The sequence below is a fragment of the Phalangium opilio genome, unplaced genomic scaffold, assembly GCF_054372755.1.
Source record: "Phalangium opilio isolate 3A_F unplaced genomic scaffold, DU_Popi_V2 ptg000045l_1, whole genome shotgun sequence".
Lineage (NCBI taxonomy): Eukaryota > Metazoa > Arthropoda > Arachnida > Opiliones > Phalangiidae > Phalangium > Phalangium opilio.
In genome coordinates, this window is record NW_028324168.1 from 6,031,502 (window position 1) to 6,047,369 (window position 15,868).

At 35.8% G+C, this 15,868-nt stretch overlaps 1 protein-coding gene across 3 annotated transcripts in view; it reads right to left on the bottom strand.

The window, feature by feature from the left end:
- RhoGEF3 (Rho guanine nucleotide exchange factor 3) overlaps nucleotides 1–15,868 on the bottom strand; it is a 111,061-nt gene that overhangs the window by 46,894 nt on the left and 48,299 nt on the right. For all 3 annotated transcript variants that reach the window (XM_089838067.1, XM_089838065.1, XM_089838066.1), the window contains 3 exons: nucleotides 15,246–15,744; nucleotides 14,080–14,682; nucleotides 13,381–14,005 (listed from right to left, as the gene is read on the bottom strand). In XM_089838067.1, the coding sequence (XP_089694193.1) occupies nucleotides 13,381–14,005; nucleotides 14,080–14,682; nucleotides 15,246–15,744 (1,727 nt within the window). The remainder of the gene's footprint in view (nucleotides 1–13,380; nucleotides 14,006–14,079; nucleotides 14,683–15,245; nucleotides 15,745–15,868) is intronic.

Consider the following 15,868-nt stretch of genomic DNA (forward strand, 5'->3'; position numbering starts at 1 on the left):
TCCCCATTTGATTATAGTTGACCAAGTTCGATCAAGGGGGTATTATTTTTTTTTATTTCTTTTTATTATTTTAAAGTTTAAGAAGAGGGAATTGAGTCAATTTTCTTTCCAATTCAAAAAGAGAGAAGAATCCGACTTTATAATATTAGTAATCTTAAGAAAGTTATTTTTATTTCTTAGCCATCTTTAAATCAATTTGGTTTTAAATTTCAAAATTGGATTGTTTGATGGGAAAAAACTGTATAGCACGGATATATATATATATATATATATATATATATATATATATATATATATATATATATATATATATATATATATATATATATATATATATATATATATATATATATATATATATATATATTTGCATTACGTAACCTTTGACCCTTTACATTACGTCATAATATTTATTTCGAGTAAAGATGATCTCTTAACTTTATATTCCAAAATTGGATTTAAACTGTTTCGTTTAAATTGTAATTGAAGTATTTAAATATGGATTGTTTGGTGAAGAAAAAACTGTACAACACCGAGATATAATATTTACATTACGTAACCTTTGACCCTTTACATTGCATTATAATCCTTATCTCAGGTCAAGATGATCTCGTGATTTTATATTCCAAATTTGGATTTAAACTATTTCGTTTAAATTGTAATTGAAATATTTAAATAATATAACCTTTGACCCTTTGTACTGCGCATTATATAAACCCTTACATCAGGTAAAAGCGCGTCTCGTGCTCCATAAACCCAACCCAACCCCCTTTCCCAAAAACATAAACCCAATACATGCCATTAATATATTAATAATATATATTAATAATATATATTAATATTCCCATATAGTGGCGATTTCTGGGTAGAACTAGCTAGCATGGGCAGAGAAGCCATATATAAAAAAATACAACCTTTACTGCCTTTCTTTTTTAGAAGGGGCCCTTACTTAAATAGGAGCACGACCGTCCATAAAACATCTATAAATAATGGCCGCCATTGGCTGGTCATTCCACCAACTGCGCATATCATCAATATACGGTCATAAAAACAAATATACTATACTACATCATTCAACGTGCGCTCAAGTTGACTTCCAACTTTACTTCGATAACTTCTTTAATAATGAAACCAACGAATGATAAATATGACAGAAAACACTCCAGGATTTATAGAAAACCCTCAAAGCATAACCGCATAATCCTATCTCTTGTCAATTGTATAATAATTTAAATTATTTTAGTGTATATAATAACTGTAATCTTAAAAGTAATTTTTTGTTTTCAATAATAAAAAGAAATCGGCCAAATATGATTTGATATGTTATACAATTTGAATTTATTCTATTTCATTAGGAATATTTTTCAACTAATAATTTAACTTCCCACACCATTCTTTAACTATCCTTAATGCTTTTTAAATTTTATAACCCAATATTCCCACTGCACACTTAATCATCCTTAAAGTGTTAGTGACATAATTTTCGTCATCCTCAAACTTAAAATGCGAAAAAAATCCTTGAAAAATCTAGTTTATTATGATATGTTTACTTTTTTATTTGGTTTCGTAGCAATTTATTAAATTGCAATCAAAGTTTTGTGTTTGGAAAAGGCCTAGTTGAGATTTTCTTTCGTTTGATGACGTAGTAAGGAGAAATTTTCACTCTAGATGTCGCTCACGTGACGCGCCTGTTAGTGTCGCCGCGCCGCGTTAAGCCTAATTTATTCAGATTCGCGCGCGCGCCGCATTAGTAGACTCGGGAGCAGTGTTGTTCTTGGTAGTACAAATGTACTTTTTTAGTACATTTTCAAATTTCGAGTACGAAAAATACATTTTGTATTTTTGGTAGGTTATTTAGTACTTTTTGGAATTTCTAGAATGGGAAGTATTTTTTAATTTTTTTGGGGTACGATTTTGCACTTTTTTGAATAACGACGAGGAAATTAATCTCTTAGTATTTAAAAAAGTTGATTCTTTTTTTGGACGAACTTAATCTGGCGGACACCTTGTTTTATTTTACGCATGGCAAAAAAGCCGAAAGGAAAAATGAGCCAATCACCCATCGTTCTTTTGTACCCTTTGAACCCTTTCCCTGGAATTTTTTTTTTCCAGAGTGGCGCTAAACTTGAGTGGGGGTCCGGGGGAAACGACTAAAAGTGTTACTGCTATCGGAGTAGAGAGGTTAAGCATTCCTTAACGCTTGAGACTTTTGATGTTCCCGTGGTTTATTTAGTTTTAATTACTTGGTTTTAATTAATATGGATCGATAAAACAATTAGAATAAAATAAATAATATTCCATAAATTAATATAAAAAATAATCTTATAATTATATTTAAGATATTTTGTATCTTAGATGGCGCGCTAAGCGTATCGGAGGGGGGGGTGAAAGTTAAAAGTACGTTTTCCCCCCCTTTTTTTCAAAAAGTACGTTTTAGAGTTGAGAAAAGTACATTCCCAAAATTGCTAAGAACAACAATGCTCGGGAGTCTCGCGCTTGGCTTTTCCGCGAGATGCCGTGAGTGACGTATCAAGGAGAAAAACCCGCCAAAAATCATCTCCGCAAATTTGCCTTTGTCCCCCAAATTTCAAGTTTTCAAAGTGTTTTTTCTGTGTTTTCCCTCATAATTAAATATTATTCAACCATATTTTTGGAATCAGAAGAGTTTAAACTCTCAAAAAAGTAAGGTTTTCTTTAGATTTGAGATCATTTTTAAATCACGTCGCTATTCCTTTAATATCACGATATTTACAACAAATAAATTAAATTGTCTTTCTTAAACTATTTTTAATTTCATTGAAATTAAAATATTCATGGGAGATATTGAAGTATATATAATTCACATTTTACATACACGTCAGCGAAGATCCTCAAAAACTTCAACAAGGACATACAGGTATTTAATTTTTGGCCTTAAGGTATGTTATTGTAAATTCATCTTAACATAAAAAAGGAGGAAAATTTTTCAGTAGTAATAAAAAACATAATACTTTACTGACTAAAGTATCGTTGAATAATATATCTATTTTTCTATTTTATTTTTTAATTTAAGAGTGACATTTGTAAAGAATGTAGTAGGTATATATACCCTTGGAAAAAACTGGTTTTTATTTGCTGGTTGGTTATAAAATTTAACCCCAAGTTGTGAAACCCTTTAGGGGTTACGTAATGAAATTGAAAGTTTCAAATTGGTATATAAAGGTATTCAAATTTAAATGCCAGTTACATCGAGAAATTAACTGTTTAAAATTATTGATAAAATACCAGATGTCTAAGCTAAGTTTCATTAGAAATCGAGGGGTGAGTTACTTCCACGATTATTAAATTACGAGGGGTCCAACATTATAATACGAAATCATAATATTAATAATAATAGAAAATTATTTCGCAAAACTTATTCCCCATTTTCTAAAAGTCAAACCTACACATCCAAATTATGATTAAATTAAGCAACACACTTCAGAAATCCATTAAAACAGTTATTTATTTCTTTAAAAAGTCTTTTACACCCTCCATATGTGACCCCTATCCCCCAACAGCTTGAACTTCTTAACCACAAAAATTTGTTTTGACTGGCATCAGAAAGAAAACAAAAAAAAAAAGAGTGATTGAGTCTGCTGTTAAGACTGAAAAGTTCTTTGTACATAAAAGATATTGGCAAGAGCCGCCATTTTTCTTTCTTTTTAAAAGTAGAGCACCACACTATGGGTGGCAAATTTTCTCAAGTACAAAAGAGTCCCCAATTATATTTATATATACCATATACTATAAAATAAAACGCCAAAAAATGATGAGCGGAACTAAGTGGTTCTTAAATTAAAACGAATCGGATCTACCCTATTTGGAAACTTGTCGACAGAAATCTCACATTTCCAAAAATATTAATATTTATAACCATTCAAATCAGGTTTCCCCAAAATCAAACTTACGAATATACAGGGTGTTGTTCTTCTATCCTATAATTACCCTTTCTTTAGAAAAACACCCTGTATTTTTCCCCATAATAAATAAATTAACTCTTAAGTTAGAAATACTTTAATATCTAGTTTCGTTTCTTAACTCATTTTCTTTTAATAATAAACATATTAAATTTTATAACAATTTTTTCCAGATATAAATTTTATCACGTACTTAATTAACTACCTACGCATTAACGCTAATCCTGTTTTAATCCCCCCCCCCTTCTAACAGGTAACTAAATTTCATTTATACCACGTACACACACTGGCTACTTAAGCGAGATCTCAATCTTAATTAAAATTTTTGATATTAACAAGAAAGAACCCTAGCCAAAATATAAAAAACAGATCCATTCCTGACCTGAACGCTGTGCCCCTAGGGTGTCCATGTCAAATGCATCTCACACAGGAAAATTCGAGTTGCAGTTGAGCCCTGCCCTATCCTAACGTTCAAACATTTTCATTTGGTTCCCACCGAGGCAACCCCGAACTTCTAGTTCCAAAACTCTCCACCCAAAGTTCATCGCAATTACAAAGTACCTAAAGACCGAGCCTAGTTCTATAGCAACTGCAATTATCTTCACTGCACTTCGCGCCTGAACATTGTACAGAAATTAAAGTTCATCCCAATCTCAATGTAGGCATAGATACCCTAAGGTTCAATTAAGTTCTACGTCAACTAACATCACCTTTACTGTACTTCGCATCTGAACATTGCAGAGAAAGAAAAGTTCATCCCAATCTCAATGTAGGCATAGATACCCTAAGGTTCAACTAAGTTCTACGTCAACTAACATCATCTTTACTGTACTTCAGACCTAAACATTACAGCGAAATAAAAGTTCATCCCAACCTTAAAGTAGATACGCTAAGGTTCAACTAATAAGTCAACTAACATCATCTTTACTGTACTTTACACCTGAACACTGACTAACTGCAGAGAAAGAAAAGTTTGACAATACTCAACTAAAGTTGTTGGAACTTCTTTAGAGACAGACAATGATTTGTTTTACTTCGTTGAAAAGTTTTCAGTAAGCGATACCACTAATCCCTAGCTATTTTTAAGTACTTTTTTTCAAGTACGGATTAGCTTAGTACGCACTGAAAGCTAAAGCTAAAAAAGGCGGGAAGGTAGGGAAGTCAGTCAGTCTAACTTTGTATCGATTGTAACCGTTTTATTAACTTCCGTTACCGGTTCTAAAAGCGCTTTCAATTTAGTTTGCGTTTCCGGGAGCTTTCGTTACGGTTTTACCCCCGCTTTTCCGGAGACCTCTATGCCTCTATACAACTCAACAACAAAGGAAGAAAAAAAATGTCTGGGGATCATCCCTAAAGAATGAAAAGATTTCTCTAAACAAATTAGTAAACATAGCGATAACTCCTAAACCTAATTTGAAACTCGAATCCCTATGCGCCAGTGATTAACCCGACTCTCAATTTAAGATAAGACACGCCTAATTGGAGGAAAGTCTAGAGGTCAATGAGGTCAATTTATAATTGAACGCCTGGTCAATAGAGTCCGTCTGAGCATACATTAACAAGCATCTCCGTTAAGCCTAACTTGAAAAATGATTAACATTTAAATTGAGTGCTCTGAATTGATACCTTTAAAAGTACGCTGTTTTTTTCTTTTTTTAATTTGGCACGAGATAAATTAAAACACGTGCTTTGTCACTTTTCATTTCAAATTAGGCTTAACACTTATGTGCAAGTTCCTGTGAAATTTAAACTTAATTAAGGAAATAATGTCAGTCATCTAACAAGGGTAAACAAATTAGACTAGTTTGAAATTTGTACAATTGGCATCGGGTCCTTAGGGTTAACGTAATTTTAAGGGGAACTGCCAATCCGAAGCTCTTAAGAGACATTGTTATCGGTCCATCAAGGAAAATAGGCCAAATCTATCACCCCCCTACCGAGTGGTAAACAGTACATATATATATATATATTCTGTTCCATAACAGGTTCAAGATTAGTCTAGCGAAGTAGTAGTCCCCGATCTCCCATAGAAGGCTTTACAGAGGGGCTAATCACATTCTTCAGACTCCTAACCCTTTCTCAGTACGAAAGGAAAATGACACCGATTAAGTCGAGAGTGACGATCCCCTCGGAGATTTGTAAGCGCAATTCCCACGCAGTTTTCGAGTTTATTACTTATCCATAGATAATATTGTTTTACGCAAGAGAGCCTTGACACGATGACAAATCCACTATATCTTTTCGAGAGACAGCAGACAGTTTGGTGGAGGAATCGTAAAAAAGGGGTTATTTTGAGGCCAATTACTTATACATGATATATAGATGCCTACCGTCTTCTCTAACTCTATCATCAAGTGTCATTGAAAAATAAGAAGCAATTGGAAAAAAGATCTACACTTTATGGACAGTCCCTAACTTCAAAAAGTACGTTCGCATAACGCATTCCCACCCCCAAGTAAACACAAACCAACGGAACGGGTCGATAGTAAATTTGTTTAAAAATGCAGTGTGAACGGAGCTTCAAACTAAGTCAGGAGTATCTCTCTCAAAAGCCTCTATATCGCCACCTGTGGAGTTAATCGCGAAACACGTAATGAACCCGCTGTTTTTTTGAATGAAACTTCTCTTAACTTCAAACGGCTTATCACACCCAAATTAAATATTTTAACATAATTAGAGCAACTCTTTTTAAAAATATGATAATTATAATATAATGGTAAGAATGTTACCAATATATTTATCCACTTGATCGATTCTTTTACGTTATTTCATTAGTTTTAAATGGCAAAATTCAACGTGACCTTCATCGCACGTGCTGCTGTTTTTGCGCGCGCGCTTTTCGTATCTCCGAAGGGTTAATATTTACAAACATAGATGGCGCCTTTATCTCCCCAGCTGATTACTATATCCAGTAAACTTTTATAAAAAGGCGGGAAAAAATATAATAATACGAGCATAGAGAAATGGCGTTAAATATCCATGGGTATAATCTATAAGCGGGTAGATTGGAGCTGTCAAGAGAAGGTTATTCTTCAGGGGTTTAAGCTCGCGTAACTTTATCGGGATGACATCCGCTTTTGTCATCTTGTTAGCGTAGTACCCCTGGTTCTCCCCCCCCTTTCTCTAGTCCAAGGCTTAGCGATGCTTATGATGAGAAGTCGTGGAATGTGTAGGAAGCGACCATGCTTAAAACTAGTGTCAAGCTTGAAAAGATACAATATACCCCTGAAACCTAAGCCTTGCTCTCCAATTTTTTTTTTTAGTTTTGTTTAAAAAAAAAGGGTAAAAGTTTCATTTCTGTTTAAATCTCAAGTTTAACTTAACTTCATTATGATGTTAATTATAAGTTAAAACAGGCACTTTTTAATTAAAGGGTTAGAAGCTTCATGGAAAGAACATATCTATTTGTCATTTGAAGGACCGACTTGAAAAAGTTTTCGGCAATGATAAGTTACTATTACCGAAGTTACAAATTATGTTTTGCAAACCAGAGGCTGACAAAGCGTTAGGCCTACTAATAGACAGACAGATTAAGATGGGGCCTTAAATAGGTCAAAATATAGACTCTGTATCAACGTTGTCAATAAAATACGCTTCGATCTACAGTTTATACACCTAATTAAACATATTCGACAGCTTATTTGACCCTGAAATCTCTCTTACACTTCGGAAATTAAAACCACAAGTGTGTATATTACACCCACCCAAAAGTAAAACCAACTATTTTCCCAATTTTTGGAATGTTTACTTTTAAGGACTTATATACCAATCTCGAAAACTATAACAGAGCTCTTAAGATAAAAGCAGGCCCTTAACCCAAGGGTAAAACCCGTGTCCATCCAATGGATCAGGCGAGGAGGGGGAGGGGTAGAAAGGTCCGAGAGAGCTTTAGCTACAATTAATCCAGCTTCACGCTGCGATAAAACCCGCTGCCGAAAGCTAAAATTAATATTATCAGATCGACTAGGTACGCACAACATTAATTTCAAAGTTATAATAAGCTTATCATACCCTCCATAAGTATCTGGGTACCTCTGCCTTAACGGCAGACCCATACTTAGGGTTAATAACAATAAGTTAACAAAGCAAACCTCGAAAAGTAGTACCGACCTACCGATTACCTCAATAGTTAATATCTTGATAATTTAAACTTAATAACTTTGGATTAGTTAACTTCTGATCGAAGCAAAAGTATCATCTCTCGAGATACACCGAGTCCTCCTAAAGGAGCAAACGCCGGGAAATAGCTTAAGCCTAGGTCAAAGTCACCCCTTAATCTTCTATGAATACTACGGAAAAGTGGGTGATTAACAAGTATCCTCTTTAGGGACAGGTGACAATGTTGACATGTCATGATAAGGCTGCAAAGCGTGCAACCGATATAAAGCGGTTCACAGAGCTAATTTGATTTACTCTACCTACTCTATTCGCACCCCAGAGCGCTAGAAAATGCTTAAAAAGAGCTGCTCAGAGCATTCTGGTGTAAATTGTGGCTACCCAGAAGCTGTTATGGTAGGTAGGTATAGGTCAAAAATAGGAGTAAGGTGGTTGCTATGGTTACTAGATAAGAATCCGAAAAAGATAAAGAGGTCGGTACTACAAACTGAGGTTTCACGATTTTTGCGGGAAAAACTGCAAGGCGGGAAATTGTATATACATATACGAGGGTATATATAACAGAAGGTTTTTAGTGGAATTGCATTCCTTTTTAGAGTTTGGATGTCAAAATTTAAGAGAAAGACTAAAGAACACTTTATTTAAAAGTGCCGAGTCAAGCATTTCTAAGTTCAATAGGTCAAATTGGTCGCTATAGTAACCGGGATAAGGATTTTGTACTCCTATGTCCAGTTCAAACCATAGACGAAAAAAAAAACAACTCCCTAAGCCATCGGAGTGTGGCGAGAAAAAATTGGCGGGAAATGGGTTTGTATATATACATTGATGTAGTCTTGAAATGACATGTTATTCAATGGAATTTATGGGTTTTCCATTAGTATAGGGGGTCATTTTAAGTATATTATTAAGGATATAGGGGGTAAAAAGCTTTTAACAGAGGGTTTTCACGCTTTACTCCCATTTCCCGGCATGCTAAATTCACCTGTTTCTATTTCTATAACAGCTATGCCTTTGCTCCAAGGAGAATATCACGCACTTGTTGCTATGGCAACGGATGAGAAGGCAAGGAAAGATTACGAAAACGGACTCTTTAAAAATCTCATTCGGAGTTTGCAATAAAGTTAAAAGTTATAGGCTACCTTAGTAAAACTTTTTGAATCGCCTTCAAAAAAGAATTATTTATACTAAACGCAATGCATATTCAAACTGAGATGGACTTAAAGAGCGCGCGCGCGCGAGAGAGAATTATTTTTCCTGAAGTTCGGAATTTGTATAAGTCGCGTTCGCACTTGAAAACTTCCAAAATTCAAAACCAAGAGCAGAAGCAAATAATTCGTGGTAAATAATTTCTACTTTAAACTAAAACTTAAGTACTTATTGTAAACTTGAGAAGCCATTCCATGACTTGAACACTCTAACAAATATGAATTCATATTCCCAATATATTACCAATAAATTCGTAACAATATGTAACTCAAACTAAACCTCGGCAGAGTGATCAACTGGTAGATATTATTTCCAAACGAGCGACTTCCATCTGTTGGACTACATTACATAGCAAGGCCAACAACGTATAGGGACCAATCCGGGTTCAAATAGGGGTCAAAAAATACAGGAAAGGCCTAACCTACCCCAGATATAGGCCTACACTACCCATCTAGTTTTCTAGTCAGTGGACACGAATCAAGCCATAAAAAAAAATAAAATAGGTACCATAATGTTCCTCAAACACGCTGACGAACGTATGGGAGTCAAAGTACGTCATTCACTATATACAATACCAACCAATTGGTCCAGTTTTTTATATAAATATATATTTCAGTGTGAACCGAAGCGTGGACATCCTTTCAATCATGGCTTGCCTTCTCTTTATTTTTAAACAGAATAGGGGTGGATCTCGTTCGCATATACCAACTTTATCTCGTACCATAAGTTTATAAGATATGTTCCATAAGTATGACACTACTTATACAAGTTCGTAATGCTAGAGACTTACAGCTCGAGAAGCGAGAAATGATTGTCTACACTCGGTGGTTAATTTTGCAGGACTTCCATCTATACCTATTTGACAGCAGCGCCTCACCAGGTGTCTTCGCTTTACCCTGAATCTCTGACCTACCTCAGTCACTTCAAAATTACAAGCTCCAGTTTCTAAGTTACCAGTGACAAACTTATGGATGGAAAATATCTTATGATATTAGTATATCATGGTGTATCATCCTAACTTCCTGTCAATTAAAAACCAACCCCAGGGGGCGTTTACCTTGTTTTAACAAGGGAGGGGGGAGGTGTTTCCCACCCAGGTATTTCTCCCTTTTTTATTCTCTTTATATATGTAAGGTTAAAAATCAACTTCATCAGCTGGTTTCGATGGAAATTGGCTACAAGTACATCGAAGGGGTGTTTTAATTTATTGACTTTTTTTTATTATTCTTTGGCTTAGGGGATGGAAGTGGAATTTCTCACGGTAAACAGTGTGGTTTTAAGAGAAAGGATGTGGTTGTTGCATAATTTTTTTGCGTGTGTTTTAAAAGGGAAAGGTTTCTGAACCCCTATATTGTTACAAACTTTTCAAATTAACAAGGTATCGTTTAAAGAGATAAATTGAGCCTCAAATTGTTAGAGTTACACGCTACTATCATCTATCTGTAGACTAAAACGTTAATTGCATACAATTTTTTAAAAACTTAATTTCCAGAATTTTTTATGTTCTACCAGGGATAGATTTAATTTTAGAAGTAGGAATAGAGAACGGTGGTTAATTTACTTCAGTTATTCCGACTCATAGCCCTGCAGTATAGAGCCCCTAGCTCCCTCCAACACGTAACGAAAATTTTAAATTATCTTATTGGTTGGCTCACTTAAACTACGTTTTGATGACGTTGCTGACGGGGACGGCGAAAAATAGTGACGTAATTCCTTTTTACCTCTGTGACCTCTATGACCCCCCGCCTCTTCTTTCATACCCCCCTCCGTTCAATGGAAGGGGGTCCGGGACTTTGACGAGCGCCCAGATATTACTCTGTTCTCCATTCCTCCTTCTAAAATTAAATCTATCCCTGGTTCTACCACCCTCAATAAAACTTCTATATATTTCTTCCAATTATTAATTAAACAAAATTCCAACTTAATTTTTTTATATATATAAAACTTCTACTAAAATTGCACCAGAAACTAATACTAGGCCTAGGCCTACAACAGCGTGGGAAATAAGGCGGTGGCACAGGGCAAATGACCAGTTTAAAAATTGCCTGGACCAGTTTAAAAATTAAATCGGAGGGGGGTCAGTGGTCCACAGGACCACTAAGAAAATTCAAGGGTTTCCAGAGTCCAGACATTAGCTAATATATTTTAATTATCCACTTCTTCAATTTAGCAGACGACGCGCCCTGGTCAGTGGTCATGGACCAGTTTATTTATTCCAGGCCAGAGGGGTCGCTGGCCCAATGTCCAGTTTAAATAAATTCCTTATTTCCCACCCTGGCCTACAACATAAACTACCAAAACTTTACCAGACATTCTTAAAACCCAACGAAAAAATATCACCTTTCTCTAAATTTCACACCTGTTCAAAAACTTTAAATCAAAAGAAAACTTAATAATAAAAAAACCAACTTGAGTCTGTGAAAATCAGACAAGCATTTACAAAACGCGGGAAAAAAATGTTTCTTTCAAACTAACTTCAAGCATCCACAGAAAGCCAACCTATTCCCTTAACCCCTAAAACGGTTCAGCAAAAAACGTGACATTTGAAAAACCATCGCACTCTTTGAAACTCCATTAAAACTTTCCATCAAAAAAATTCATCTCAAAAAAACATAGCAAAGTTTTGAAGGGGAAGTAAAAATGAAAAATATAAAAAAGCAACCGCATATTCCAGACCCAACTATATACAGCGAAAGGGCTAAAAGTCAGGTTATATTTCTCTTTCTCTATAGAGAATGTTTTCTTTTACTTGTTTTTTTTTTATCTGATAAGTCTGCGTGCATAAATTAAGACGTTGATGTTCTTTGGGAAATCAATTTTGAGTCGAAAATGTTCTATACTTCTACCTCCATTAATTTTGTTTGTAATAAGAGACACTGTTTTCAAGTTAAGATTGCATCCAGAGTATTTTACGGATGACCCCTTAAATTTAATTAATTAAGAAACTAATTTCAAGACAATGATTAATTTCAAATTTAATTAAGGGGTCATCCGTAAAACACTCTGGATGCAATCATAACTCGAAAACAGTATCCCTTAGGGCAAACAAAATGTGATAGACAGAAGTACAGAACATTTTCGACTCAAAATCGATTTCCCAAAGAACAATACACCAACCCCTTTACAGACTTATATCAGAAACACCCTGTACAGTGAGTGAGTTTTAAAAAAGACGACTTAAAACCTCTAACCTTTATGGACAAGTGTAGGTATCAAATCCAAAAAAAAAAAAGATGGCAGCAAAAAAAAAACTTTACCTTGACATTATCTGATTGACCTTTGTCAAAAAAAAAATAAATCGGGGCAAAAAAAAAATCGTATGTGACCGTAGTAAAAGGAAATAAAAACCAGTCCCCCGTTTGCTTTTAAGAACTTTATCACTAAAATCATGATGTTTCTCTTTTGCAGGAAGGAATCTGGTTCTTTTTTTCCAAAAGTTAATTTATAGTCTTATCAGAAATGGCTCGCGTATAGCGTATAGTAAGTTCAAACTCGTATCGAATATATATAAATATACGCCTTAAGGTTGGTTGAAGGACTAAACCCACGTATTAAGCCTATTTACTTCCCCCCCATAATAAATAGGCCTATATCTATATAATCAGGTATTTATCGGTTCTATTAAATTAATTGGAAACGTGGGTAGGGTAAAGGTGAAACAGTAACCGATGTCTAAATTCAATTGAAACGTTCTACTAGCTAATTATTGTATCTCAATTGGTCTAATAACGTTTCCAAAATGAGTAGTTGACCAATAAAATTACAGCATTCTTTGTCTTAAATAGCCAATGGCTACCTTACAGGGTTCGTACGAAATTTTTACATTGAAAATCCCTGACTTTTCCAGATTATCCCTGACCATTTTAAGGTGTTTACCAGCGCCCACTTCATCACACCTGCCTCGTATTTAGCATTGTTCAAAGGATGATTTGATATATGCCTAACGAAATCCCTGACATATCCCTGACTTTTCAGGAAAACATTTTAAATCCCGGACTTAACCCTGACTTTTTCCATATCCCTGACTTTTCCAGGTTTCGTACGAACCCTGCCTTACTTAAATACTAAAATAAACCACCACCAAAAAACGTCACGATGGACTAAAAAAAACGTGACTTACCAAATCAGCCGACAAGTTGAGACTGGCTCCAAGATGTCTATAAATGTTCCTACGCGCCGGTGTTGACTTGGTACTGCTACAGACGCTAATGTCATCGTCAAAATTGCACGGAATAACGGATATATTGTCACGGCTACTTAGAGAGTCTCTACCGGGACTACTGGAAGGCGTTCCTTTCCAAGAACTGGTTGGTGTCGAAATAGGGGGTCCAATTGGTAACAAACGTTCGAGTCCCAAGGATCCAGTCGTACGACGCCTGACGGGGGACCGATACACTGTCCCATTAACGACGGAAACTCTATGTCCACCCAAGATGGACCAATCACCGTCCACGAAAACATCTTGGGGTTCTTCGGAAGTGGCTCGACTGGCGCTGGAAGACGAATTTTCGTCTTTTTCTTCAATGTCCGACATAACACCGTCAGGGTTTTCGGGTAGTTCTTTAGTGACGTCACCGTAACGTTGGAAAGCGGCTAAGAGACGCAGGTCCAAGTGTCTAGCTGGAGAACCAACAGAGAGGGATCTCTTACGACCAATAAGTGGCGGAGTTTGAAGCAAAGTGGTGCTGGAACCATTAGTTTTTGGCGAAGGTGGGGGTAATGGCGGTTTGTCCTTCGGTTCGACTCTGTTGATTATAATTAAAGTAGACTTAATAACTAACGCGCTAAATTTTAATTACCACCAATAAAACAAACTTACTTGGCCCCTATAACAGTCTCATTCATAATCTCAAAGCTCGGTTCATCATCACAAGGTAATGGTAGAGAGCTTGGTCCATCCTTATTGGTCAAACGATAAGGTAAGGGCATTGGTACCATAACCCTGATGGCTTTAGCATCCGTAATCTTATTCCTCGGGATGGGTATCCCCGTTACACCATTCACAACCTTGGCTTCGGTTTCCACCTGGTTCAATTCTTCAACATTCTCCACGTCATCAGGAACATTATTTGGTCTACGCGGTACCGGTTCAACCACTGTTTCGGAAGAGCAGTCCTTTTGCAAGTGAGTTGAACCAGAGTCCAAGGAATAATATTGACCAACACCACCGCCCATGGAAGACCTTCTAATATCTGGGACGTAACAGTTATCGGTAGTGTTGTTTCCGGATGAATTAGTTGATTTGGCATCGACTGAACGAGATTTTCCAAGTTGTGCCCATGTCGTGGTCTTATTGGTCAATTTGGGATCAGTGGTGACGTTACATTCCGGTAGACTAAATGGTTCCGGAGCTGGTACGTGAGTATCCTCAGCAGGGACGAATTTTGATAGAGAGTCTGGGATAGTTCTTTCCATATTTCGCCTAAAATTAAGAGTCAAAAATATTCCGTCTAAAATTAAAGAGTGCAATTTGGTAAAAACACTGTTTAAAACACTAAAAATTAGACCTTTAAAATCAACAATTTATAATTTAATAACCTTTATATTTAACTAATTAACACTCATTAACTTAACGACCATAATCTGGACGCTGCAAGGTTTGACAGTTCTGTCGCGACAACGTTAGGCTTAGCTAATTTTAAATGTTAACCCGCACAGTATTTAGGTCAAAGGTTAACCCATATACTAATTAAAAAACTAAAAACTAAAAACCATTTACATTCTGAAATTAATCAATTCACCAAGAATTATGTTTAGACGTGAACATATTGAAGTACACTATCGAATTATGGGCACTTTCATCAAGGGTCACCAAAGGTCACATTAAGTCTAAAGTTCACCTTAAAGTTTTTGATCAAATAATGGTAAATTCTAAGCAAAAACTTCAACACAATCATTTTAAAAGTTCAAACTACGCTAACCAAAAAGAGAGACCTTAGGTTAAGAAAACAAACTTTAGTAAGAAATAATAAGGCAGTAACTCACCCTCGGATATCAGCCCATCGTGCCATGTTATTCTTGGACACGCCATTGGATTCCTTAACTGGCACCTGCTGCCTGGGTCTCTTTTGCCTCTCTCCTTTTTGTATACTATTTTGTAGTCCGAACATTTTCGGGGACGATTTATTTTGGTCGCTGACCGTTGTCGGCGGCATTTGATGTCCGTGTCCCGCCTCCTTATGTCCCGTAGTTATAGCAGCACTCGTCATTTGTTGCGGCCGACTGCTTTTGACCGATCTGTTCATTTCCGTCGTAGTCGTCGAGCATTTGTCAACGTCAGAGTTATTTCTAGTACTGGTCGAGGAAGCGTTGGGGACAGTCGTCTTGGGACTACCCCCTTTGAACCCCGTAGATGAACCTTTCGTCCCCTTGACGCTACTCAAGTCTCTTTTCGAACCGTTTAGACTACTCCTCGACCCGTTCAAATTGCTCTTCGACCCATTCAGGCCACTAGCAGAACGGGTTACGTTCACACTAGACGAACCTTTCGAAGGTTAAAAAAAAAAAAGAAAATACACCAAATTTTTTTTATTATTAATTTCCGAGTATAAATTATTTAAAATCGGTGATGAACTATTAAAGTTCAAAATTTGTAGATTAAAATATTA